This window comes from Mustela putorius, unplaced genomic scaffold (genome assembly GCF_011764305.1).
Source record: "Mustela putorius furo isolate JIRA1106 unplaced genomic scaffold, ASM1176430v1.1 tig00000228_pilon_pilon_pilon, whole genome shotgun sequence".
NCBI classification, from domain to species: domain Eukaryota; kingdom Metazoa; phylum Chordata; class Mammalia; order Carnivora; family Mustelidae; genus Mustela; species Mustela putorius.
This window is the reverse complement of record NW_025421322.1, coordinates 15,564,517-15,592,054: the sequence shown is the minus strand read 5'-3', so window position 1 is coordinate 15,592,054 and position 27,538 is coordinate 15,564,517. Positions and strand designations below refer to the sequence as shown.

General features: G+C 33.4%; 1 protein-coding gene across 1 annotated transcript in view; it reads left to right on the top strand.

Moving 5' to 3' along the window:
* Positions 1 to 27,538, top strand: part of CSMD3 (CUB and Sushi multiple domains 3) — a 1,237,422-nt gene that overhangs the window by 929,976 nt on the left and 279,908 nt on the right. The window contains exons 28-29 of the mRNA XM_004743466.3: positions 16,826 to 17,017; positions 25,507 to 25,645. Of these exons, the coding sequence (XP_004743523.2) occupies positions 16,826 to 17,017; positions 25,507 to 25,645 (331 nt within the window). The remainder of the gene's footprint in view (positions 1 to 16,825; positions 17,018 to 25,506; positions 25,646 to 27,538) is intronic.

Below are 27,538 nucleotides of genomic sequence, written 5' to 3'. Positions count from 1 at the left end.
TTCCTGAAACACATAGGTCCACATTCAAAATCTGTCAATTCTTCGGCATTTTTCAAGGTCCAGGACAAATGATACTTCTGGTACCAATAAACTCCTAGGCAGAATTAGTCACTTCCACATCTGTACTGCTCTGACACTATATGCAAATTGTATTAGATTTGCCATGTGATCCAGTTTGCCCAGGAAAATTTTAGTTTATGCATGTTGTCCTAGCATCCTGATGGGTTAGCACTTGGATCTGTATTTTCTATTTGTTTTTGTTTGTTTGTTTGTTTGTTTTTTAGTAAAGTATCATTATTTTGGCCAAGATAGGCCAGTATTATACAGCAATAGAGAAGTGTTCTGCTAAAATTCCCAACATGTATTTAGTAGACCTTTGTTTTGTATTTGATCTCATCTAGCTATGTGTGAGATATGTTTACATGGCTCAGTAATTATAATGCATGATTAAATTTGAAAAACAAATACTGATAATCCATCTTCACTTTCTAATCTTTTACATATGCCAGGTAATTCATCCCTTTCAAGGAGAATTTATAGGACACTTGTATATAAATAAAATATTCTCAGATATGAACATCTAACTTGTTCAGATCTTGAAAGGTAGTGGGAGAAGCATTTGATGCGGTTGCTCTGCAAGCTCTTTTGTATAACAACAAGTTATGTCATAGTCTTGCTGTGGTTTGAAAGATACATAAAGATGTCAGGACATGAATTGGCAGGATTAGCAGGAAAAATGTGTTCTTAAAATAGGCACAGAAGTAGAGGCTCAGGAGATGTGCTGGAAAGCTGAAGCGTATAGTCTGCATGTTCTTACTATGAGTGTTTTTGTTATTTACTTTGTGGGGTCTATTCACAACTATTTATTTTATCACAGACATATTTTTTTAAATTTTATTGCAGTGCACATTGATGGCAGCAGTGAAATTTTAAAAAGTATATGTTTAATAAAAATGTATGTACTAAATATTCACTTCTTAAGATGCTGATTTCACCATCCAAAAAGCAGGTCAGTGAGCCAAAGGATGCTGTCAAGAAGAGCCTAAGCAGAGATCCACCAAGATGTAAGGCAAACTTATCTTTGAAAAAGTTAAAACCGGGCTCCCAAAAGATAGCATGAAAGAATCTAGAATATTTTTATTAGTACTTATAAGTCAAAGTATTTTAGTACATTAAGAAACACATTTTTAAAAGCAGCAGAGAGTCCACATAATCCCATTTCAATAAAATATGTTTAGATAAGTGGTAAAAATGTTTTACAAAAGAAATCATATGATGATTGATTATTTTTCTGTGCAACCAAAACATAGTATAATATAGCATTACGTGAGACTTTATTACTTCATGTATCATGTTAGCTTTAGACAGGCGGTGGAAGGAAAATTTTATCTTCTAAAATATAAAATATAATTAAATGGTCATTTGAAGTCATGATCATGTATTAACTCCAGCATCATCATTTTAAAGTATTTGATGTATTAAATAAGTCTTGGTTATTTTAAAATACTTGTCTTCTGTAGCCATGTTCTTTTTAGTGTAGTTGTTTCCTAGATGAAAGTGCTCCCTGGCACCACAATAGCATTTGTAGTAATGGACCAGTTTTTTTTTTTTTTTCTACTAATATATTAACCTTATATGACAGATGGGATATTTTGGTTGAGAATATAACGTGTATGATAGTAAAACATGAAATGTTGGGAATTTAGAGCTAAGAGTGTGTTATTTCAAGATACTGATGCATGGTATTCTTGTTTTATGAACAAATTCTCCACACATTTTCAGACAATAAATCATTAGAATAGCTGTTTAAATTAACTACATAGTTTTTAGATATTGAATACTTACATATTAAGGATTCTGTACACATTGTTCATAATGTCCATATATTAATCATCAAAAAGCCCAATAGTATCTCAATTAAAAATAAAAATGATTATGAAAATGCAACTTGCACATAATGTGTATTAACATACATGGGGACCATAGCAGTGTCAATTGACCATGTGAAAGCCAGAAGACCTAGATCTGCTTAAAAAACATGATGTTGTATTCAGAGAAAGAGAATTCTACTTAAGCAATTTCATTGCTTCGTGTTCTAAATTTTCTTCCTCATGCATATGAAAAGTAATGTGCCAGCTTCCTTTGAAGAAGAACTTCACAATTAGCTCAATAAGTTCAATTTTATATCAGTCACATCATTGCTTTCAAGAATCAGTAGCATCAGTTGCCTCAAATATTAACTCCAGTAAAAGTTTTGTTTACACCCACTACATGAGATCAAAGTGTTGTCTGAAAGTTCATTTTGTAAGGAAAAAAATCTAGTATTATAAATTCAGTTAAAATTTTACCATTTTAATAATTTTAAATTTACTTAGACTTCTATTATGGTCCAACATATGGTTTTCTAAAGTACTATCTGTATTTTAAAAGAATATGCACTTGCTATTATTGGATGTCATGTTCTGTAAATATCAATTAGGTATAGTTGGTTGATAGTGTTGTGTTTGAAGAATTTTACGTCATTTCTGGTTTTCTGTCCATTTTTTTTTATCAACTATGAAAGGGAAGTGTTCAGAAGTCCAGTTGCAATTGTGGATGTGTCTACTTATTCTTTCTGTCCTGTCATATTTTTGCTTTGTGTATTATGAAGATATGTGTATAATATTTTAAGTGCTTTTTAATGAGTTGACTTTTTCATTACAAAGATGTCTCTTTTTCATTGATAACTTACCATGCCTTGAACTTTCTTTGTCTCAAATTAAATATTTTATGAGTAGTCTAACATTGGTGTACTAGTTAGCATCCTTTTAACTTGGTGTGTCTGTATATTTAAAGTGGGTTTTTAGTAGATAGCACATGAATGAGTCTCAGTTCTTTATACAGTCTAAAAATCTCCCCTTTTTTATATTTATAGCCTTTGAAATATTAGGCCATTTACAGTTAATGTAAACTTTTCATATAGTTGACTTTGTCTACCATATTACCATCAATTTTATTGGATCCACCTGTTCATTGTTCCTTTTATATTTCTCCTCTATTAACATTTTTTAACTTTTTGAACACCTTTACCCATTTCTTCACCTCCCCTATTCCCTGTCTCTGCCAACCACCTATTGGCTCTCTGCATCTACAAGTTTTGTTTTCTGTTTATTTTTTTGTTATATAAGAAAAAAAATTATTTTATACATGTAAGAAAAATCATATGTTATCTGTCTTTCTCTGACTCATTTCACATATTATAATGGTCTGAGTGTCCATCCATGCTGTCCCAAATGGCAAAGTTTCATTCTTTTTTATAGCTAAATAGTATTCCATCATATATATATGCACACACACACACACACACACACACACACACCAATTTCTTTAGCCACTCAATTAACAATAAACACTTTTTTTCCCCCATATCTTGGCTATTGTAAATACTGCTGCAGTGAATATGGGGATACATACGTATTTTTTAGTTAGTGTTTTTATTTTCTTCAAACAAATACCCAGAAGTGGAAATGCTGGATCATTTAACAATTCTATTTTTAATTTTTTAAGGAATCAATGTACCGTTTTTCATAGTGGCCACACAAATTTGCATTCCCACCAACAGTGCACAAAGATTACCTTTTCATTACATCCTTGAGACCACTTATAGTTTCTGGTCTTTTTGATAATAATCATTCTAAGAGATGTGAAATAATATTTCATTGTGATTACAATTTGCATTTCTCTGATGATTAATGATGTTGATCATCTTTTCCTTCACATGTTAGCCATCTGTACATCTTTGGAAAAATGTCTGTTCAGATTTTCTGCCCAGTTTTTAATTAGATTGTTTTTTGTTTGTTTTTGTCCTCTAGTTGTTGCTTTCTGCTGAGTTATGTGAGTTCTTAATGTATTTTGGATATTAGCCCTTTATCAGGTATATGATTTGCAAATATTTTCTCCCATTTAGATGTTGACTTTTTATTTTGTTGATGGTTTCCTTTGCTATGCAGAAGCTCTTTATTTTGATACAGTCGAAGTTGTTTGTTTTTGCTTTTGTTTCTTTTGCTTTTGTTGTCAGATTTTTTAAAATATCACCAAGATGTATCTCATGTTGCTTAGTGCCTGCGTTTTCTTCTAGGAGTTTTACGGCTTCAGCTCTTATATTCAAGTCTTTAATCCACTTTGTGTTAATTTTTGTGTATAATGGAAGATAGTTTCATTCTCTTGCTTTTGGCTGTCTAGTCTGTCCTTTCCCCATGGTATATTCTTGATTACTTTGTTATAAACTAATTGGCCATATATGTGTGGGCTTATTTCTGAGCTCTCTGTTCCATTGATCTATGTGTTCCATTTTTATGACAATACACACTGTTTTAATTATGAAAGCTTTGTAATAGAGTTTGAAGTCAGGAACGTGAGGCTCCAGCTTTTTTCTTCTTTACCAATATTGCTTTTCTATACAGAGCCTTTTGTGGTTCCTGCAAATTTTAGGATTATTTGTTCTATTCCTATGAAAAGTGAAATTGGAATTTTGAGAGGGATTGCACTGAATTTGTAGATTACTTTGGGTAGTATGAACATTTCAACAATATTAATTCTTCCAATCAATGAGCATGGAGTATCTTTCCATTTATTTGTGTCTTTTTCAATCTCTTTCCTTAATGTGTTGTAGTTTTCAACTACAGGTCTTCTGCAAATTCAACCCCTTGGTTGAATTTATTCTGAGGTAGTTCTTTCTTCTGATGCAACTTTTAAATGGGATTTTTCTTCTTAATTTCACTTTCTTGATGTATTAGTTATACATTTTTTGATACCTGCTCTAATATTTATAACATGCATTCTTAACTTAGTAAAATCTATCATCAAATTCTGTTACACCACTTCTCATATAAGAACCTCACAATGGTGTATTTCCATTTCCCCTTCAATCCTTTGGGCTATTGTTTTCATTTCTTTCACCTCTATATATGTTAACACCTTAGTACATTTTTTTCTTAACTTTAAGCTGACAATTATCTTCTGAATATTTTTAAGACTAAGTTCACATTTTAAAAGTTTAATATTAAATATAGTTATTTGTTTTGTGATAAAAGTATAAATACAAATTTTGATGATAAATAGCCTCAGATAAAAACAAAGCTCTCATAAAATTAAGGAACAGAAATATACCTAGAATTGGTTTGGTGTACATGTAATTCTTAACTGTGGCTGAGGAAATGTTACTCATCACAATAAAAATGTTAAAATGTAAAGATATATTTATATACAGTGAAATAATTGAATTACATTTGTGTGTGTGTGGCAGATGGATGCTGATTCAAAAAATGAATAAGTAAACTTTAGCATATCAGTACCATTTTCTCTTTCTGCTGTTTGTCATTCAGACTTTGAAAGGTTTGAGTCTCCAAAACACTCTTTTGCAAAATTGACCAAAATGCTCTGCTATGGTATTGAAATTCTTAGAAAATGAAAAGTTTAAATGTGGTTTTCATTAAATCAGTTGAAAACCTTTAGTCAAAATATTCAGTTATTAGAATGGTAAAGATCTGGGCGCCTGGGTGGCTCAGTGGGTTAAGCCGCAGCCTTCGGCTCAGGTCATGATCTCAGGGTCCTGGGATCAAGTCCCACATCGGGCTCTCTGCTCAGCAGGGAGCCTGCTTCCTCCTCTCTCTCTGCCTTCCTCTCTGCCTACTTGTGATCTCTCTCTGTCGAATAAATAAATAAAATCTTAAAAAAAAAAAAAAAAAAAAAGAATGGTAAAGATCTCCAGCTTTGAAGTTTTTGGTGAATTACAATTATCAACAATAAAGTTTAGCATCAGGAAAACTTAGATATTTCTATAAAATTGTGGAAGCGCAAACTATTTTACTTGCAATTTGAAACTATCTTATGTTTAATTGTATTGCATTAATATTTTATGCTGGAATGGAATAAAATTGATAAAACAATTACACAGCTTATAAGTGAATATTTTAAAAATCATAATTTAAGGGCGCCTGTGTGGCTCAGTTGGCTAAGCATCCAAATCTTGATTTCAGCTCAGGTCTTGATCTCAGGGTTGTTAGTTCAAGTCCTGCATTGGGCTGCATGCTGCGAGTGGAGCCCAATTTAAAAAAAAAAAATCATAATATAAGAAAACTTGTTGGGACACCTGGGTGGCTCAGTTGGTTGGGCGGCTGCCTTCAGCTCAGGTCATGATCCCAGCGTCCTGGGATCGGGTCCCATGTCGGGCGCCTTGCTTGGCAGGGAACCTGCTTCTCTCTCTGTCTCTTCCTGTCACTCTGTCTGCATGTGCTCGCTCTCTCTCTCTCTGACAAATAAATAAATAATATCTTGAAAAAAAAAAAAGAAAACTTGTTTAACAAATTTTACATTGTAAAAATCTTTGTCAAAGAAAGATATCCGAAAAGAAATAAAATTCAGTATCTATGAAAATATTTGAGCTGAAATGTATGCACATTTCTGTATGAAAAAAAATAGCCAAAAACCCAAATTGAAACTTTCCTCCATTTTAAAAATTAGCCCTAAACTTACCAGATATCTCAGCACCTATAAAGAGAAAACTTTCTTAAGTAAAAATAGTATGGCCTGTGGAGACATCATTTGAACATGTAAATAATTTTAAATGTATTTAAACTATCGGGGCACCTGTGTGGCTCAGTGGGTTGAAGCCTCTGCCTTTGGCTCAGGTCATGATCTCAGGGTCCTGCGACCAAGCCCCTTGTCAGGCTCTCTGCTCAGCAGGGAGCCTGCTTCCCCCTCTCTCTCTGCCTGCCTCTCTGCCTACTTGTGACCTCTCTCTCTCTGTCAAATAAATAACATCTTAAAAAAATAATAAAATAAATGTATTTAAACTATCTTTAACAATACTAATAAAAATAAGAATATATTAATTCTTTAGGAAAAAAAGTAAAAGGCACTACATAATGGGCAAGAAACCAATGATGATGTGCATATGTACCACAAATGATTATTTTGATTACATTATTTTTAATGTTTAGGTAATTCATATAAAGAATATGTTTCTTTGTGCATAAATATATGATTTTTTACAAAATTACTTTAAAAAGAGTTTTTGTATGGATAGCTATTTTGAAATGTTCATCAATATAATACCAGTTTTGTTAGTCAATGCATATATATTTTTTTAATTTTATTTATTTATTTGACAGAGAGAGAGAGATAGTGAGAGCAGGAACACAAGCAGGAGTAGTGGGAGAGGGAGATGCAGGCTTCCAATATAGCAGGAAGCCTGACGTGGGGCTAAATCCCAGGACCCTGGGATCACGACCTAAGGACCTGAGCTGAAGGCAGACGCTTAATGACTGAGGCACCCAGGTGCCGGTCAATACATATTTTTAATTACATACATTATTTTTAATTCCATGTTTCATTCCCAGAACTTTCCAGTTTGAATGATAAAAAGTCACCTAATATTAATACTCATTTTATTATATTAAAGCTATGTACACATCTGCTGTCTCTCTTAGATTACGTTCCTTTGAAGAGATGTTATCATATTAATATTTGTATTCCTAGAAATTGACACTGCCCCTGGTACTTAGTACTTAACAAATGTTAAATAAATCTGGTTGAATAGGAAATTGTTTAATGATGTAAAACCAAGTACACTGAGACTATATATTGTCAGTTAAAAATAATGTAAAACCATTTTTGCATGATTTTGCTTATTTTTTCTAGTGATACCATATTAGAATTCAATTTCAAATTAGACTTTTATATAGTCTTTTATAATTTTTAGATATAAAACCAGTTTCCTGTATAGGTAACTTTGGGTCATCAACCTAACATGCCTTATGATTTCACAAAAATTATATCAGTAATTTTATTCCCACTTTTGTCCTCAGATTGAAGCATAAGCCACATTGAAGGCAGGGAGGTGGTGTCATTAAAATATATCTCTAATATCAAGCATAATATCTGGATCATTGTGGGTGCATGATAATAATCTTGTGAAATAATTGAATATGCATTTTTTAAATAAGTTTCTATATTCTTAGAAGTATAGTGCAACTCTGACTTTGTCGTTCCTTTTGTATCCCACATTAACAGCTTTGTTTCCCTCCTGGGTTGATGGGAATGTCTCTGTCATGCTGCCATCTACTTTAACCTGACTTGCCATATCATTAGGTGTAGCCTTAGAAACATAATGAAATTCTAAAGATAGCCACATTACGGAGTAGCTGGCAGAGTGTAGGCCTAGTAATGATGTTGAACATTCTTTATAAAATTGATGGATCTTGTACAAAACAAGAGCTCAATCAAGGGCAAAATACTCCTGGGTGAAATCCACCTCTAGGTTACCATCTGCATTTCAAATATTTTCTGATTTATTTGACTCTGGATGGAATTTTCTTCCAGGTTAAATATTCCCATTACCCCACTTGATTTCCTTATAGATAGTGAAGTGGAAAATATAGTGCTATTTCTCAGTCAATACAGGAGTATAAGGCAATGAAACAGGAAGAGGGGAATGAATGTAAAGCCTTGTGAATACCAAATTTGGGCCATGACCTTGCCAAATCCTAACATTGCAAAAATGTATAAAACCACTGGTCTTTAATGATTCACTTCAGAATTGATATTTTCATAAGATTATGTAACATAATTGTTAGAATAGAACTTTAAGATTTTATCTGATACTAAATCAGGCAGGTAAAATATTACCATGCCAGTTTTACAGATGAGGCAGCTAAAATTCAGGCAGAGTACAATGTGATCAATGTCCTTTCTTACCATAGGTGAGACTAGATTCTAAGGCTCTCTTGTTTCTGATAACATTACTTATTCAACTAAATGAAATCTTAGGTTTTTCTTTTTTGAAAGGTCTTGAGATAAACAAGTTTATATCAAAGAGTCAATTTTCTGAAGAGAAAGGACATGCTGGAACTTATGAGTGATTTTAGTGTATTTATTCCCTATTGCAGAAAACAATGCAATAAAAAAACTGGAACATCAGTTTGCCCAAGGTCACTAAGACAGTCATTCAGACACTACCTCTGAATCATAGTTCAAGCCATCATCCATACTGTATTTGAAATCTGTATATGCACTGGTATATGCATGTATTAGGTGAAGTGCCTATTTCTGATTAAATTACACTCTCATTTAAGTTAAAACAAACACAAGATGAGAAGTCAGAAGTATATTTATAGCACTGATGAGTTGTAACAATGTTGAAAATTCAGTCATATGCTGTACAACTTATATCAAATGCTACCATACAAGGTAAAATCACTAGCTTAAAAAAAGTAAAAATTATAAGACTTTGTATTTTTGCCAATATTCAATTTATTTCTAATGTCAGTGATTTTTAACTCATATGGTGAATTTAATTCTAACAAAGGTATTCTTATCTAGATGGTTTAATAAATTAGAAGTTAGCAATAAGAAATTTTTTGTTTCCAACTGGAACTTTCATTTCTTTGATTTTATTGACATCAATAGCATAGGGAAAATTATATACGCAAGTGAAATTTTAATAGCTTTTTTATACTTTTCTTTCCAAAAAATCTTAAAATTAAAAGATCTTTCAATTTTATGAATGTTTTGGGTGGTAAATGATGGGTCTATTAGATATCCAAGTAAAGGAGCTAAAAAAGCAGTTGAATAGCATGATTGGAAACTCAAGGGGGACATCAATGCTGAATATATAAATTTAGGAGGCATTAAGCTAAAAAGAGTATTTAAAACTGTGGGGTCAGATGAAGTTATCCTAGAGGAAACTGTATGAAGGGAGAAGAACATTAAGCACTAATCCCTGGAGTGTTGTAGCCCTCAGTCATTAGGTTAAAAGATAGAAACAGTCATTAGGTTAAACAGATAGAAATTTATGATACTATAAAAGGAATGGCAAGTAAGCCAAAAAGAAAATTAGCAGAGTCTGAGGACTGGGACACCAATAAAACAAGTGCTTGAAGAAGGAAGGAGTGAGCTATCAGTTGTGGCATATGTTGCAGAGAAGTTTCTGAAAAAAGAAGGCACAGAAGTTACCATTGGATCTGGCAGCTAGATTTGACCAGAGCAGTTCAGTGAATAAATCAGATGCAAAGCTGATGATGAAAGTGGAAAGAGTTATACAGACATCTCCCTCAAGAGAGATGCTTCATGTTTCCTGTTAAAGGAGAGAAATGGGGGAAATAATTGGAAGAGGATGGAGGTGTAATAAGAGTGTTGTTTGTTTATTTAAGATGGAATATATAAATTATGTCTGTATGCTATTGGGAATGGACCACTGAGGAAAGAAGAACTGGTAATTCAGAAGAGATAAAAAAAAAAAATGTTTAGGAATAAAGCCTTTGAGAGATAGAGAGTTTAATACCTGCAGCCAAGAACTAGGGTTGAATTTATACAGAGCAAAACACCTTCTCTCTTCCAACCACAGAGGAAACAGAGAATATAGGTGCAGACACCAGTGGGATGATAAATTTAGTGGTGCTAAAGTGAGGGTATCCCTGTGTTACTTCTTCTACTCTCTCAGTGAACTGTAAGAGAAGAAATTGGGCAAAAGATGAGAAGAGAGAGAATAATAGAAAACATTGGATTGGAATGCCCTTAGTTTTGTAATTAAAGAATACCATCGGGCACATATACGGCTAAATTTACCATACATATGGCTAGACTGTATTTCTGTTGTTAATAATACCTATGAAAAGAACTTAGAGTCTGTCTTTTTTGCTCCCCTTTATGGTGAAATATTAGCAGCAAGAAATTTTTGTTGTATAGCAATAAAGAATTCTAAGCTGCTCAATATTTCCTCCTTTCCATTTAAAACTATATCTAATTCTTTTAACAATAAACAAATTCTAGAATAGCCATTAATATAAATGGCCATTAGTAGGACGTGACTTTGTTTTGTTTTATTTGGTAATGGCATAAGATTCTACTGAGACTGTATACCATAGTGGTTAAAACTCTTGTTTCTTGAATTAAAATCCCCATTCTGCTAAGAGCAAGCACTTAGCATCACTGAGGCTCATTTTACCCACTTAAAAATGGACATGATAATAATACTTCATAAGGATTTGGTGTTTTAGATTAAGAGTATAAACTTCACTTTTAGCCTAGTGCTTTGGAAGATATATGTTCTCAATAGACATAGCAATCATTACTATCATTTTTTATTGGACTCTCTTCTAAATTAACTGTTCTTCATGTTTAACTGCTTCTCTTTCTTAGATACACAGAGTTTATTTAGTTTGACACAATATATACCTATGGATAAGACAGATACATTGATAGTTGTGCAACTGTTTTTAGTAAAACACTAATTAGATTTAAATTCAAATGTTGTCAATATATAGTCCTTTGGATTGCTGCATCCGAATGATAGGTAGATGCTCTTTCGATTTTAAAATGACACTTGAAGTTTAATAACATATTTTAGATATTTCACTTTAAGTATTCATATCAATCAAGTTTAATAATGTAGTCTACATGTTAAGCATTTTTTTATTTCAAAGACAATAACATTTTTATTTGATAAATGTCCTTGGATACGTTTTCATGTCTACATTTCCACTTCAACTACTGTAAATAACTGTGTGATGTTGAGCAAGTTTCTTATCCCTAGTAAGCCTGAATTTTCTTACTGGAAAAATACTAACTACTAGAGAATTGTAGTACTTGGACTTTTTCCTCAATCAAATGAAAAATAGCTCATAACACAGGATTTGAAAGATAGTGTCCAAAAATATTACATATTAACTATTCACATTATTTAGTTATATACTTTTTCCCTATGACTATTATCATTTCTATGGAATAGTCATCTAGTATAAAGAGAGGAATTTACAGTAGCCACTTAATGAATCAAATTCTAGAATATCCATTAATATAAATGGCCAGTCCTTTTGAGGGGAGAGAAACAAAGAAGGGCAGTTATCTTTTATTGTCAATTAATAAGGTTTGTAAGTTCAATCCAAGCTATATTTGGATATTATATAATATATATAAATAGCCTACTATGTGTTATTTCCAGAATGTCCCTTTCATGGTATCATTACAGGTGACACACCAGGTTAAGACCCTTTATCTTTGTTGGAATTTCTGTTTACATATATATGTTAGAAAAAAAATCAGGAATGAATGACACACGTCAACCTAATAGAACAAATACAGATGTTTATTCCATCAATTAAATTTGAAACAATTTAAAAAATGAAGAAAATAAATAGAAATCACTCATGTTAATACATTGGTGATAAGTGTATTATTTTCTGACATATGTATATTTAATTTGTTTAAAGGAGTTGCTAAATTAAAATACTTAATTACAAAACAGTCTTTATTACTTAGAAACGTGCTGCATATTATTCCAGAATAGGAAGATAAAAAGAATCAAAGATCTACTTAAAAATTTATTTAACAAAAAGAAAAAGCAAATAAGAATTATAAATTCTGACAATTTTATGTTCTACAAAAGTGAAAAATTAATATCAAATAAAAATTATCTACTTTTATATATGTCACTAATACCTTAAGCTCTAGAATTATAAAACTGCTAATTTAACTATCCTAATTACATGAGATTACCTCTAATTCCCAAGGAGATATTGTATGGCTCCTTAAGTGGTTATTTATTTTCTTCAATGGTTATACCTCCTATTCAATACAGAAAACAAGAATTATTGATACTAAAATTATTATAATTTTGCCCACAAACACAGAGTATACCCAGTATGGAGATCAAACTTTGAATAAATAAAGTAAATAAGACAACAGCATTCACACCAAATAATTGTTCTTGTACATATCTAACTAGTTGCTTTTAGAACTCAAGTAATTCCAAGCAAGGGGGAAAAAGAAATACACACACACACACACACACACACACACACACACACACACATATATATCATCAGTCTTTCTTTAAGCCCCATCATTCTCTATTGTGCTTTAAAATATTAACCTAATTTGTTTATTAATTGAGAAAAAAAGGAACAGTATGTGTTCACCACCTCTCTTCAAGTTAAGCTGACCCAAAGGCAAAGCCATATTTTCAGAAACTATATGTTCATTATCATATCAAAGTCATCTTATTTTAACCACTTTTCACATTGAAAGTTGATCACATTTTTTATTTATGTCAATTCTTTCCCAACAAAACCATCTTAAAAATAAATCTCATATGTAGAACATCACTTCCCACTAATATATTGTAAAACAAATACATGTATCACTTTCTTTTGGGTGAGAACCATCCCAGAGCAATTCAAGAAAACCTTAATGACTCAGTTTATTACAAAAATACTTCACAAGAAGATCTCTATCAATACTGGAAGAGTCTGTGATGCACTGGAGATGCTCTGTAAGGGACACGCAGGCATAACAGAACACATTCACTTTGATACTGGAACCAAGTCCCTGCCCCATTCCCTCAATATTCTCCAGTATGGATTTGTTATTAACAACTAAAAACAACTGTTTCAAAAAGAATTCCTATGAAGGTAAATTTAATATTTTTAGGATGGTTCAAATTTATGACAGCTCTAGCTTTTATAGTTATCAATATATATAATCCCTACCTTTCCCATAATTTCTTAGTGGGGTTTGTTATTTTATTTCATTATCTATTTTATTTTACTTTATTGAGGAGAAAAATTGCATCTCTAGAACAGTTTCAGGTACAAAAGGACAGTCTAGTATAACATTTAAGAATTTGGGTTCTAAGACAGATTTGGGTTCAGATCTTGCTTCTGTATTCTTTAGTTTTTGTAGTATTGGACAAGTTACTTAATCTCTCTAAACTTAAGTTTTCTCACCTCTACAATAGGAATAATAATGACACTTGTCTCATAAGGTTGTTAGAAATATTCAAGGAATTATATACATAAAGTCCCTGCCTGTAATCATTGCTCAGAAACATTATTTTGTCAGAAAAATGAAGCAAAACTCTTATTGTCCCTAAGGGCAAGAATGGTGTTGCTTCTCCAGCCATAAAGAAGGAAAACCACATCCCTAAAGAGGTCATTGCCCATGTGGCCAAGGAGGGGCCCAAAGCCAAGGCCCCTGCTCATCCCAGGGGTGGTGGGTCTAAGACGGTACCTGAACCCCTGGCCAGGAAGATAGAGGCCCCCAAGGGCCTACCAATCCACCTTTATAATACATATAAAGATACATAGCTTTTCCTTCATTTAAGTGATCAGTAAAATTATATTTGCTGTCCACATTTTGTAACTCTTAAAATTGTAACCCTTTAAAAATTAACTTTTTTAGTCTGCTGAAAAAGTAAACAAAATATATGTATATTACATATGCATATATGAATGGTCACTTTTTTGTTATTACTGGATTTTATTTTATTTTTAAAGATTTTATTTGAGAGATAGAGGGCATGCCGGTGCACATACATGACGTGGGAGAGGGAGAGGGAGAGGGAAAGAATCTCAAGCAGAATTGGTGCTGAGCTCAGAGTCTACAGGGTGCTTGATCTCAGGACCCTGAGATCATTACCTGAACCAAAATCAAGATTTGGATATTCAACTGAATGAGCCACTTATGTGCCTTTTTTTTTTTTTTTAACAGATTCTTTCTCTCTCTCTCTCTTTTTTTTTTTTTTTTTTTCAAGTAGGCTCTATGTTGGGCATGGAGCCCAACACAGGGATTGAACTCATGACCCTGAGATCAGGACCTGAGCTGAGATCAGGAGTCACTTGATAACACTTAACAGAGTTACTACTTTTTATTCGGTGTCAGGTTTAATATCCCACCAATATCCTTTTTTTGTTCCTCAAGTTTTTTTTACTTGATATGTTCATTTTGATTCCCACACAATATTAAGAGTCAGAACATTACAATACTGTGTGTAGATTCCCTGATTTCTTTATTGCATATGTGTATTAGATGAGCTACAACAAGTTTACTAGACAGATTAATAGATTGACATATTGAAGAACCTAGCTATCCATCATCTATCTATCTAACTATGTATCACCTATCTATCTATCTATCTATCTATCTATCTATCAATCATCATTTATCTGTTTCTACCTATGTACCCACTCAGGATGTTTATAGTAGAATTTCATTTTTGGTACCACCACTATGCAAAATAATTTGAAAGTCTGTTCAATTCTATTTGTGTCTGCTTATTTCCTCTTTGTATTCCTAGAACCTAGCACGATACTTGGGATCTATTAAGTTATAAGTGAATGAATGAGTGACTATCAGTTATGTGTCTGTAATCCAGCAGTTTGTGTCATTAGTTTAATATGCAATTTAAAAAATAATTTATACAAGTGCTGCATCCTACATTTATGATTGTAGTTTAATAATGGTTTAAGTGGAAATTTTAATAGCTTCTTTGTCTTGATACTTAATTGCCATATGCTTTAGGATAAATCTACTTTATGGTAATTCAAAATTATATTTTGTTCCATTAACCTGAATAATTGGAGTTTCTATTGTTAAATGTGTCATATACTGGATATAGAAGAACAGTAGCCTCATACAGCTCTCCTTTTCTCTAATGATTTTTAAAATTTTTTTTTAGTTTTAAACACTTTTACATGCAACTAGTTGTAAGAAATAAAAAGACCTTGTATACTCTTCACCCAGTTTCCTGCAATGACAACTTCTTGCATAAATATGACACAATATCCCAGCCAGAAAATTGACTTTGATACAATCTGTCACTTAAATTTTATGAATTTTACATATATCTGTGTGTTTATGTTTATTTTGTTCTATGTAGACTTGTATGACTACCACCACCATGATAAAGACACAGTACAGTTCATCACAAGCATCCCTCGTGCTATCTTTGCCTTCCGTCCCCTCCCCCACAACCTCTGGTGCCCACTAATCTGTTTTTCAACTTTCTGATTTTTGTCTCTTCAAGGATGTTACATAAATAAAGTCATATAGTATGCAACCATTTGATATTGTATTTTTTCACTCTTCATAACTCCTTTCAGATCCACTTAAGTTGTCATGTGCATTGTCATTCCTTTTTATTGCTGAGTAATATTCCTTGGTATGAATACACAGTTTAACTAATCACTTGTTGAAGGATATTTGGGTTGTTCCTACTTTTTATCTTCTATGAATAAATACGTATGTGATCCTAAGTCCTTACCTCTCTGGGATAAATGTACAAGAGTGTAATTACCGAGCTGTATGGTCAACTCATTAGTCTTACAAGAAACTACCATACTTCTTTTCAGAGTGGCTGTAGAATTTTATATTTCCAACAGCAATGCCTGAGTAATTTCATTTTCTCCAGAACCTTGCCAGCATTCAGTGATCTTATTTTTTATTCTAGTTGATCTGATAGGTATATAGTAATATCTCATTGCAGTTTTAATTTGCATTTTCCTAATGGTTAATGATGTTAAACAAATCTTTTCATTACCATCCACTATCCTCTTCATTGAAATGTTTTTTGTCCATTTTTTAATTGAATGTTTTTCTTCTTCCTCCCCCTGGACCACACTTGAGTTTTAAGAGTTCTTTATATATTCTAGATACAAGTCCTTTATGGAATAGATCTGTTGCAGAGAAAACTCTCCGTGGCTTTCTTTTCATCCTCTGCACAGTCTTTTACAGAGCATCTAATAATTTTCAGGAAATCTATTATTGAGCTACTAAAATGTCATGTCTCTTCTTGAAACAAATTAGCACAGAGATTAACAACAACAACAACAACAACAAAAACAATTAAAATTAGTTTTTTGTGTAGGGATTGAAAAATTGACTCAAACATTTTATCAGTTAAATTTCTAAAAGCACATAGATATGAGGAAGGTTCTAAACTGTAAGGTCTGGAACTTTAAACTGATTTTGGTAGCATGAAAACTAAAGGTTTGTTTCTGTCTTTTGATAGGTTCTGTTGCCACTGCATGTCGTGACCCAGGGGTTCCCATGAATGGGACTCGAAATGGGGATGGACGAGAACCTGGGGACACTGTTGTTTTTCAATGTGACCCAGGCTATGAGCTTCAAGGAGAAGAAAGAATAACCTGCATTCAGGTAGAAAATCGATACTTCTGGCAGCCCAGCCCACCAGTCTGTATAGGTATGAATTAAAGAATAATTAACATTTTATGAATGTATAAAACAATGAATAAAATGGGTATTGATGTTATTAAGAACAATATTCTAGTATGGTTTTATATAGGGTCTAAGATTTCAGAAATCTATGAAACTTCAAAATAATGCACAGAATTTTAAATGATCATAATTTTTCCTAAGGAAAGAGTCCAAAATTGCATTAGATTCTGAATGGTTTGAAGACCCTAACCAAAAAAAAAAAAAAAAAAAAAAGCATTATAGTTCTTGAAAAATCTAAATTCTCCCTTACCTACTATATAAATGTAGTTACCCACTGCTTTTAAAATTTAAAGAATAGGTTCAGATTCTGAATTTAAAGTAGGCCAGTTCAGCACCTGGGTGGCTCAGTGGGTTAAGCATTTGCCTTCTGCTCAGGTTATGATCTCAGGGTCCTAGAATTGAGCCCCGCATTGGGCTCTCTGCTCAGTGGAGAGACTGCCTATCCTTCTCTCTCTCTCTCTGCCTGCTTCTCTGCCTATTTGTGACCTTGCTCTCTCTGTCAAATAAATAAACAAACAAACAAATAAATAAATAAATGGGCCAATTCATCTTGTGTCTCTAATAGCTATTTATTTATTTATTTTTTTACGATTTTATTTACTTATTTGACAGACAGAGATCACAAGTAGGCAGAGAAGCAGGCAGAGAGAGAGGAAGGGAAGCAGGCTCCTGGCTGAGCAGAGAGCTCGATGTGGGGCTCCATCCCAGGACCATGGGATCATGACCTGAGCCAAAGGCAGAGGCTTTAACACACTGAGCCACCCAGATGCCCCTCTGATAGCTATTTCTTATAAGAAAGAAAATTTTATTGAAACTTAAATTTGAGTTTAGTTTCAAAGCTTTGGCTCTACAGTCAATTCATGAATACTAAAATATGGTTTTATGTTGATAATCTAAGGATTTACAGCAGCTTGGTTCATACTTCTATGTGCCTTTTGCCTCCATGGTCTGTTTTTGATTCTCCAAGTTGGACTCTAGAAAATTAAGATACCTATTATATCTCTATTGGCATGAGAAAAGTTAGCACAAAACCTGCTGTATAATCTTTTTAAAAATCTTATTACTAAGTTTTTAAAATTAAAATTGTCTTATCTGAAACAATTTACCTCAAGTGCTTTAGAACTGTCATCATGAATTTATATTAGATTTTGACCAAAGTATGTTCTCTCTATTCAAAATCTTATTTCTTTATATATTCTCCTTACTGTACTGTAAGAAACTTGAGAGAAGATTCCAAATTCATTCATTCCTTGTTCATGATTGTATTTCTTATAGTATTCAGCATATGCAACGCTAGCACATTTAGGAAACAAAACCTTATATTTATTCACTTATATCATAAATTATTCACTTAAATCATAAATGCATTTTCAGTAATCATTTCATAGTGGTTTCTGAGTCACATGGTTATAGGAAAAGTGTTTAGTACCTCAGTAAGAAGGGAACAAACTCAAGCACTCAATTTAGATTTGTTTTACCCCCATCTTGTAACTTCATACAACTTGCAATAGTCACAAGCTCAAATTAATTAGTCATTCAGTGTGTCCTAGGCGTTGTTCTAAATATGGAGGTCTTAGCAGTAAAACACAACAGAGAAGTTCCCTGTTCTTGTGAACCTACCAATTAGTGAAGTGAAAGCTTAAAAAAAAAATATATATATATGTATATATATATATATATTATATCTCTATTGGCATGAGAAAAGTTATATAAAAGTTATATATATATATATATATATATATATATTCACATCATATTTTCTACCTTTTACATGTTGGCATTTTAAAAACACTTAATGCATAAAGCAAGCCACATCTAAAGGCTCAAACCAGCCAGGGAGTAATGAAGGTTTTAGACATCTGTAGAAAATGAAACAGGTAACAAGAAAAAAGCTTATTAAAGAAACTTAAAAAAAAAAAGGCACAAAATAAGTGCATAGCTTGAACCAGTTCAAATTTAGCCATATTCCCATTTTCTCTTCATTATTTCCATTTCACACGTACGTTGCTCTTCATGTACCACTGCAAGATTCTAGATCATCAATCATTGATTAATTTACATTTACTATAAGTACACTTACAAAAACAAGGACTAAAATACAGGTAAGAAACACATTTTCAAAGAAAGAGAATGAACTTTCCATTTGTTTGTTTTCTATTCATTTAACCTAGAAAACATCCAATTAAATTAAAATACCGCATTCCAAACAATTGGAATTTGACTCTCTTATAAAGAGAATCTTCATGTAAAGAAGAAATGATAGAATACTACAGACTTACTGTAGGAGTTTTTGATTTAGTGTAACTCTTCAAACTAGTTATAGGGTGTTGTTTATTAGAATTACCAGAAGGCTATATAATGTCAAGTGTTACTATGTTTAGAATCCTAAAATATCCAACAGCTTTGTACTAAATTCTAGGAAACACGAAAATACAAAACATAAAGGATGAAAAGTTTTGTGATGGGCTATTATGAAATTCCATTTGTAGACAAGACTTTAGCTTGCAAGTACTAATTCTAGGGGAACAAATAGTGAAACACTTAATCTTTCTTAAATTGTGCAGGTTGTGAAAAGTTTTTTATGAATTACAGTGCTGTGTAATATTTTTTGGTAGGAAAAGATAGCTTGAGGAGAAGATACGCATTAGAGCTTCTCTGAAGAAGAAAATAACCTAAAAAAAAAAAGTCTGAAAAATTGCTAAGACTGCACAAATCTTGACCTCTGAAACTGATAAGAAAGAACTCCATGATTGGAAATACTATGCCAAAGATTAAACCCTGAACTTTTTAGAAACTCCATAAGTCTATGTCTCAGACCCTGAAGTATAAAGCATTTTGGTTGCATATAGAAGTAGTTAGCCTTTAAGCAAGTACCAAATAGAAGGACAGCATCTTTAAGAGAGTTAATGGAATTCATTCCAACAAAATTGACAGTGTGAAGATTACTTTGACATTTCAAGAGGAAAAGTAGTAGCACTAGATATAAAGGTAAATAATAAAGACATTAGTGTGGGTGGGCTGCAAAGTCGGTATACACAAACAAACCTAAATGGGGTTAAAAATTAAGATTGAGAAATTGTTATCAACAGTTGTCTGTGCAACTATCTCGTGAGAAACAACACTCAGAACAAACCATTTATGTCAGAATTCCATGGAACCTAACTAAAAATTTAATTCATAAATCCATTCAACTTAAGGAGAATCTTATTCTGGGTGCTTGATGATTAGATGCATAAAAATAGAAATATATTTTCCAAGTATTATTTAAAGTTTAGTATTTTTAAGGCAAAGAAAAATTTTATTTACTCAATGTTTGGAACACACAAATGTCAGATAATACCTCAGCTTGTTTCAGTGGCTTTTGTAGATTTCCAAAATCAACTATAACAATGAACTATACTGGGAAAACTTTGGTAAATAACTTAAATAATGGAATCAAAAGAATTTTTAGATGATCTTACATCTGAATTATAGTATGATCATGGAAAATATCCAGAAGATACTTAAAATATATGTAATATATTTTCCTATATCTTTTAAAAAATTTCCCTATATCTTTTGTGATAAAGGATATAAACATATAAACATATATATGGACATGTGTGTGTGTATACATCTGACAATAAAAAAGTCTAGGGTGCCTGGGTGGCTCAGTGGGTTGAACGTCTGCCTATGTCTGATGTCATGATTTCAGGGTCCTAGGATCAATCACATGTTGGGCTCCCTGCTCAGCTGGGGAGTCTGTTTCTCCCCTAGCCCCTGCTCATGCACTCTCTCTCACTCACTCTCTCTCTTTCAAATAAATAAAATAAAATCTTAAAAAAAAAAAAAAAGGCCAATGTTCCCTGTGAAAGATAAGGAGAATTGAAACAAATTTGCTCTCCTGGGCTCCCAAATTACACATAATGCCACTACTGTAGTTTGAGGGGGCAAAAAAAAAAAAAAAAAACACACACAAACATTTTGCTGTCATTCTGTCTTTTATACATATATACATATATATGTACATTTTCCATTATTACACATATTTTTGTAATTTTTTTGTAAATTCACATGTAAGTTTATAAATTCTAAAGGCAAAATATGCTATTATTTTTATCAAAATACAAGGTACAAATTAGATTGTTCACTCATCCCATTTATTTTTACTATTTTCTTAATACAAGGAGCCACTAGCAATTTCACAGACTTCTATGGAATGTGTAGTATGTGCTGAATCCCAGGTTTAAAACATCATACAAGACACAGTCTTGGGGCGCCTGGGTGGCTCAGGGGTTAAAGCCTCTGCCTTCGGCTCAGGTCATGATCTCAGGGTCCTGGGATCCAGCCCCCGCATTGGGCTCTCTGCTCAGCTGGGAGCCTGCTTCCTCCTCTCTCTCTCTGCCTGCCTCTCTGCCTACTTGTGATCTCTGTCTGTCAAATAAATAAATAAAATCTTTAAAAAAAAAAACACACACACCCTCTTTAGCTTACAGATTAATGATGAATGCAGACACCTGAATGTAATATTTAAGTACGTATGGTGAGGAAATTGATGGAGATAGAGGTTGTTGTGCATATGAGAGAAAGTTGAAGAGAGCTGATTTAGAGGCCAGGTTGGGAACTTCCAGGAAAACTTTGTGGAGGCAGTAGCAAATCCTGAAACATTATAGAGTTCTATTCATGCAGAGGAGAAAAAACATTTCAGCAGAAATGGATAGCATTGGGTCGCCTGGGTGGCTCAGTGGGTTAAAGCCTCTGCCTTCGGCTCAGGTCATGATCCCGAGGTCCTGGGATCGAGCCCCGCATCGGGCTCTCTGCTCAGCAGGGAACCTGCTTCCTCCTCTCTCTCTGCCTGCCTCTCTGCCTCCTTGTGATTTCTGTCTGTCAAATAAATAAATAAATCTTTAAAAAAAAAAAAAGAAAGAAAAAGAAATGGATAGCATGGGCAACCACATAGATGTGCCAGGAACTAGAAGGAGTTTGATAGTATCTGAGCATAAATTATGTGTCTAGAGTGGTGGTTGATACAATTGAGAAGGTTGCAAGGATCAGGTCATAAAAACTGATTTGGAGTTGGGGCATTATCATGCAGGCGATGTGAAACAACTGCAGAATTATATGCATAAGCATAGTATGATTAGGCGTTTTATTGGGAGAAAGATGAATTAAAGGAAACCAGAGGCATGGGAAACAAGAAGCCACTGCAATAATTCAGGAGGTAGGTAAGAATTAGATCTAGAAATATGGTAGCAGGGAAGGAAAGAGGAATAGGTTGAAAAATATCTATGAGGATCTGTAACTTAAGAGTCTTGATTGTACCTCTTGATAGATTGGTGCATGGATGAAGCAAAGAAAAGAGAAGAATCTTAAGCCTCTAGCTTGGGAATATAGATGGATGACAGAACTAATCAAGCAGCTTAGAAATGCAAAAGAAGAAACAAATTTGAGTTGAGGTTTGGATATGTCAGATGCTCTGTGTTTGATGTGCCTGTATGTTATCAGGTAGAGATAGCTAGTGAGCCTTTGGGTATATGGCTTAGAATTTGAAAATTGAATATGTTCAATATGGAAAAACGTAAAGGACAGAAATCAGAGATGACTAGGAAAAGAACTCAGGAGAATACTATAATTTTAAGATGAAGTAGAAGAAGACACATATTGCAATAAAACTGAGGTCTGTACAAAGACAATAGAAGAAAATTAGAAGTGGAGTTCCAACAAGGAGAGTGAATTTAAGGTGAAAGTCAACCCTGAAGAAAGGCTGCAGATATGACGAGAAATATAAAATGAATCAATACAAAAGGCATTCCAAGCTAGGCTAGGAAGTGATTGTGTTGGAGGCAAGGATGCTGAGGGAGATAGCAATGTTTGGAGAGGGAACAAGAGGTGCGAAGAACCTAATAAAGCATCTAGAGTCCATAAGGAACAAAAGGGCTATTGTGTCTCTGTAAATACAATTTAAAAGAAAAACAATTTTAAACCCAAAGATAAGTTTTCTCAGGATGAAGACTTAGCTGCTTTTCTTGGAGATTTTTTTTTTTTTTCCTGGTGATGAACTGCTTTGTTAATCATGTTAGTCTACCTATAAGTAAATACAGCACCCAGGTGAAGAAAGAGCCAATGAGATTAGACCTCCTTTTTAAAAGACGTCATTGTAAAATAAAACAAAAACAAAAACAAAAAAAACCAACAAATCATAAATAAGGAGAGACTTCTATTTATAAAGAACTATTGCAGTTTGGGTATTGTCAGGGGAACCATTGTGATAGGGAGAACAGGGTGACCCTAAGATCTACAAGCATCTCCTCAGGAGGTATTGTGTGATGGCTCAAGAATGAGGGTGGATCAGAGTTCAGGGGCTCTGAGGAAGGATGGAAGCCTAACCAAAGTTTGGTTATGACCATGTTATTCTGATTAATGAGTATGAATTCAGCTAATCATTTGAGTTAAAGAACGGGAATATATAGGGTCTTATCACAGGAAAATAAGGGAGTTTCTTTAAAGGATCCTACCTAAGACATGCTAAGTGAGTTTTATCTTAGTCATACAGGGAAGTGTGGTTCCTCACAGTAAGGCCATTTAACCAAACACAAAAGGGTGAAGGCATTTCTTCATCATTGGGTAAACCTCAACATTTTCAGTTGAAAAAAAAAAAAAGTGAAAATAAACTGGTCATAAGGAACTCTGTTTTATTTTTTGGATGAAAGATTTCTGAACATGTCTGTGGACAAAGGGGATTAATCCAGAGAGTCTGAAGGTGATAAATGAACCAAGATTCCAGAGAAGGAAGAGCGATTATGTGACCTGGTTGAGGGTATTATCCTGATTAATAGGAGGGAATCTATACTCTCTGATTATAGAGAAAAATATTCAGGAGACACAAATTTGAAGAGGGAAAACTATAGAAAGCTGGCATATTTATGTCTAATCATTTGATAAAATCTACAAAGATGTGCAGATGATAGGTAAGCACTGGTGAATAAATTAAGTCTGAGCAAATAAATATCCTCAGTAGAGTAGGAGCTAAAGGCATCTACTGTCACTGAGATGCTGAGGTAAGGGTAGTGGAGGGGCATGCACTAGTGGAGGAGAAATGCACTAGCAAACATCCATAATTTACATGGCAGATATTACCAAATTATAGTGATGATTTTGCATATCTATACTCAGGCAAAGAACAGAGATCTGCAATGTTGCTAGAACCAAAACTTTCCTTCTTCCAAAACTGGCTCGATGCTGTCAAAAGGAACTAAAAAGTCTGATAACTGAATGATAAAATTTATATGAGAAAACTATAATTTTAAAACTCAAATAAGAGAAGAATGTTGGTGTGCTGATTATATGTCTGAGATATCATGAGAACATGGTCTGAATCTTTCTCTCCTGTGTGTGTGTGTGTGTGTGTGTGTGTGTGTGTGTATTTATATCTCCACTGTCCCACTCTACCACTGGAGTCGTCCCTATCTTCATGGCTCTATTTTTTCTGAAGCTGCCAATTCTATATGATATATTATTTTCGATCATAAACTGTTAAACACAGACTTCAACAATAATCCCTTAAAGAATGTGTTCTTTGAATTTCCCTGACACATTTTAGAACCTCTTCAGTGAAGTGTTACAGAAACCTTTGTTTGGGGCTGTAATAACTGTAGTATCTGTCTATTTTCATCAACAAGTCAGACAACTAGAATTTAGGGAGATGAAAACATGCAGTATAAGAGTGTTTTGTTGTACAGTGCTGCATGTTCACAGATAATTATCTATTCTCACTCATTCACTATTGTCAAAAAATCTTCCTCCATAAATACATTTTAAGAAGGTACCAGGGAAGACGTGAAAATGAGCCAAGTATCTCATGTCCCATTATTCTACTTCTTATTAGAGATTTTGTTTTGCTTTGTTTTGTTTCTAACTTTTCCTCGCAAGCCTCATATTTGTTCTCAGCAACCATGGAAAAACCATCTGTACCCTTCTTCTCAATGCTTACCTTTTTTTTTTTTTTAAGATTTTATTCACTTACTTGAGAGAGAGGGAGAGAGAAAGAGAGCATGAGAGAAGGTCAAAGGTCAAAGGGAAAGTAGACTCTCCTCTTAGCAGGGAGCCTGATACGGGACTTGATTCCCAGACTCCAGGATCAACTGGAGTCGAACCAACTGAGCCACCCAGGCACCCAATGCTTATCTTTTACATGAAACAAAGTAGTATTAGAAAGGGAGAGAAGTATATGTGTAATTTCTTCTTGTCTTTTGAAGCCAGTGAAGAAGATAAATTCAATGTAACTATGTACATATGTCTTTAATAACTTCATGGTCTTTCTTGAAAGACAATACAGTATTCTCAACCATCCAATACTAGAAAAAGTCAGATGTGTATGAAATCTTCTGAATTTTTTAGAGATGTGTTTACACAAATATTGATAGCTAATAAATTTTGTTCATCACTTAAGGGTTTGTTTGTTTGTTTAAATTAAAGCACCCTGTGGAGGCAATTTAACAGGATCTTCGGGCTTTATTCTTTCACCAAACTTCCCTCATCCATATCCTCATAGCAGGGACTGTGACTGGACCATCACCGTCAACACAGACTATGTTATCTCCTTGGCATTTATCAGGTGAGTTCTTGTACATTTCCACATTTTAAAAAAATCTTTTCTTGTCATTTTACCTTAGCATTTACACTAGGCAAAGTTTTTTTCTTTTTTCTGTATATGATATTTTAATTAATTTTCATTAATTCCAGTACTAATGCTTTGCAATCAGCAGTTTGTAGCCTTCTGTAATAGTACAGAGGCCAGTGTAGTTTTGAAGGCTAGTGGGTGAGCCTCCTCACCAGATTTCAGTGTAGAGGAAGCATGCTAAAGGTCAAGTGGTTTATTGTCTTTCACGAAATGTGATCTCTTTATAACCTTTCCTCTCTCCTGTATTTATCATTGCAGCTTCAAAAAATTCAGTTTTTCCCAAACTTCAAGATGGAAAGGTCAATATTTCCAGGATATTTTTCTCCTATTTGTGTGCCACCCAAAATCTTTTTGTAGCAATCTCAATACCCCTATGTGCAACATTACCTTTCAGCTTGTGAAAACATTTATTCTACCTGTTATTTTTATGGTGATCTCATTAAGTCAAGCTAACGGAGAAGAGATGCATCATTCCCATATGATTTCTCAGCATAAGCTGTCTCATGATAGAGCTTTACATGGGAGTGTTCCAGAATTTACATTTGTCAGTTAGTAAGGTCAGTAGCTGGGTAAGTTTAGTAATGAAATAGCAGAGGATTCAGCTTCCTGTGTGGGAAAGAAGGTGGCTGACTTTGAGCTCAAACTCTGCCACCACATTCTGTGTTACCTTGAGATAGGTTATTTTTTGGAATAAACCTGTTTCTTCACATGGAACTTACACCTATTGTCACAAAACCTGGTCTAACATTTTCCCTTAATATTTCAAGGGGAGGGGCTAGGAATCAGCAATTCAAAGAGTTCTTTAAGTAGAAAAGTTCCTAACCTTCAGTGTCCAAGATTGATCTGCTTGGCTCTAATAACACAATCCCTCCTGCTGGTGTGTTAAAGCTGCTTGGTATTTATGCAAAATATTAAGGTTCAATATGTACTCTTTTCCCTAATATATTGAAACCAGGTTTAAAAACAGTTTAAACTCATAAAAATTTATAAAAGTGCACATATGCAGACTTTTTATTTCTATAATTTGTAGTAATACATTGAGAATTGGTAGTAACAAAGTAACAGTAATGACAATGTTAGTTATATGCCAGGACCCAGCTATAAGACAACTTGCTGAGGTTATTATACTCATTTTTACAGTTGAAGAAATGGCAGTACAGACATTAGAAATGTCATTTTGAATGATATAGGCCTTAGTGGGCTTGCGGAATTATAGTAGTTAATAAATGAGTGGTGGAAGGCTGTATTAGATGAAACATGTGACCTAAATTTGATTTCCAGCTGTGTCATGTATTATGTGACCCTTGGGAGATCACTGACATTCAGGGCCTTCGTGTACTCATTGGGAAAATGGAAATTATAATCCCTTCCTTATACTACAGGATTATTGAGAAGACCAAGTTAATATTTATGAAATTGCCTTATAAAATAGAATGTACTCTACCTTTTTTTTTTTTTCAGGAGAAATAGTCATTAGAGCTGAGATTTTGTTTTATTCTCATTTTTAAAGAAGTTACAAAGTAGTATTTTGAAGTACTTATTTAGGCCCAAACTAGAAATTAAAAACAAATGGGCTTCATTCCATTGTTAAATAGGCTTTTGGGTTTCTGAGGATAATACATACAGCTATATCATTTATAAAGCCCTTGCGTCTAGTGATTCTGCCAACAATGACCTAGGTAAGGTAGTTGTAATGCTCATTAAATCTTAATGTTGAAAGAAAAGTAGTTCGGAAATATTGTGTTTTGACCCAGAAGAAGGGTAATAAGTAACAAAATAAGGCCTTATCTTTTGATTTTTCCTAAATTACACGAAAATTACCAAAAT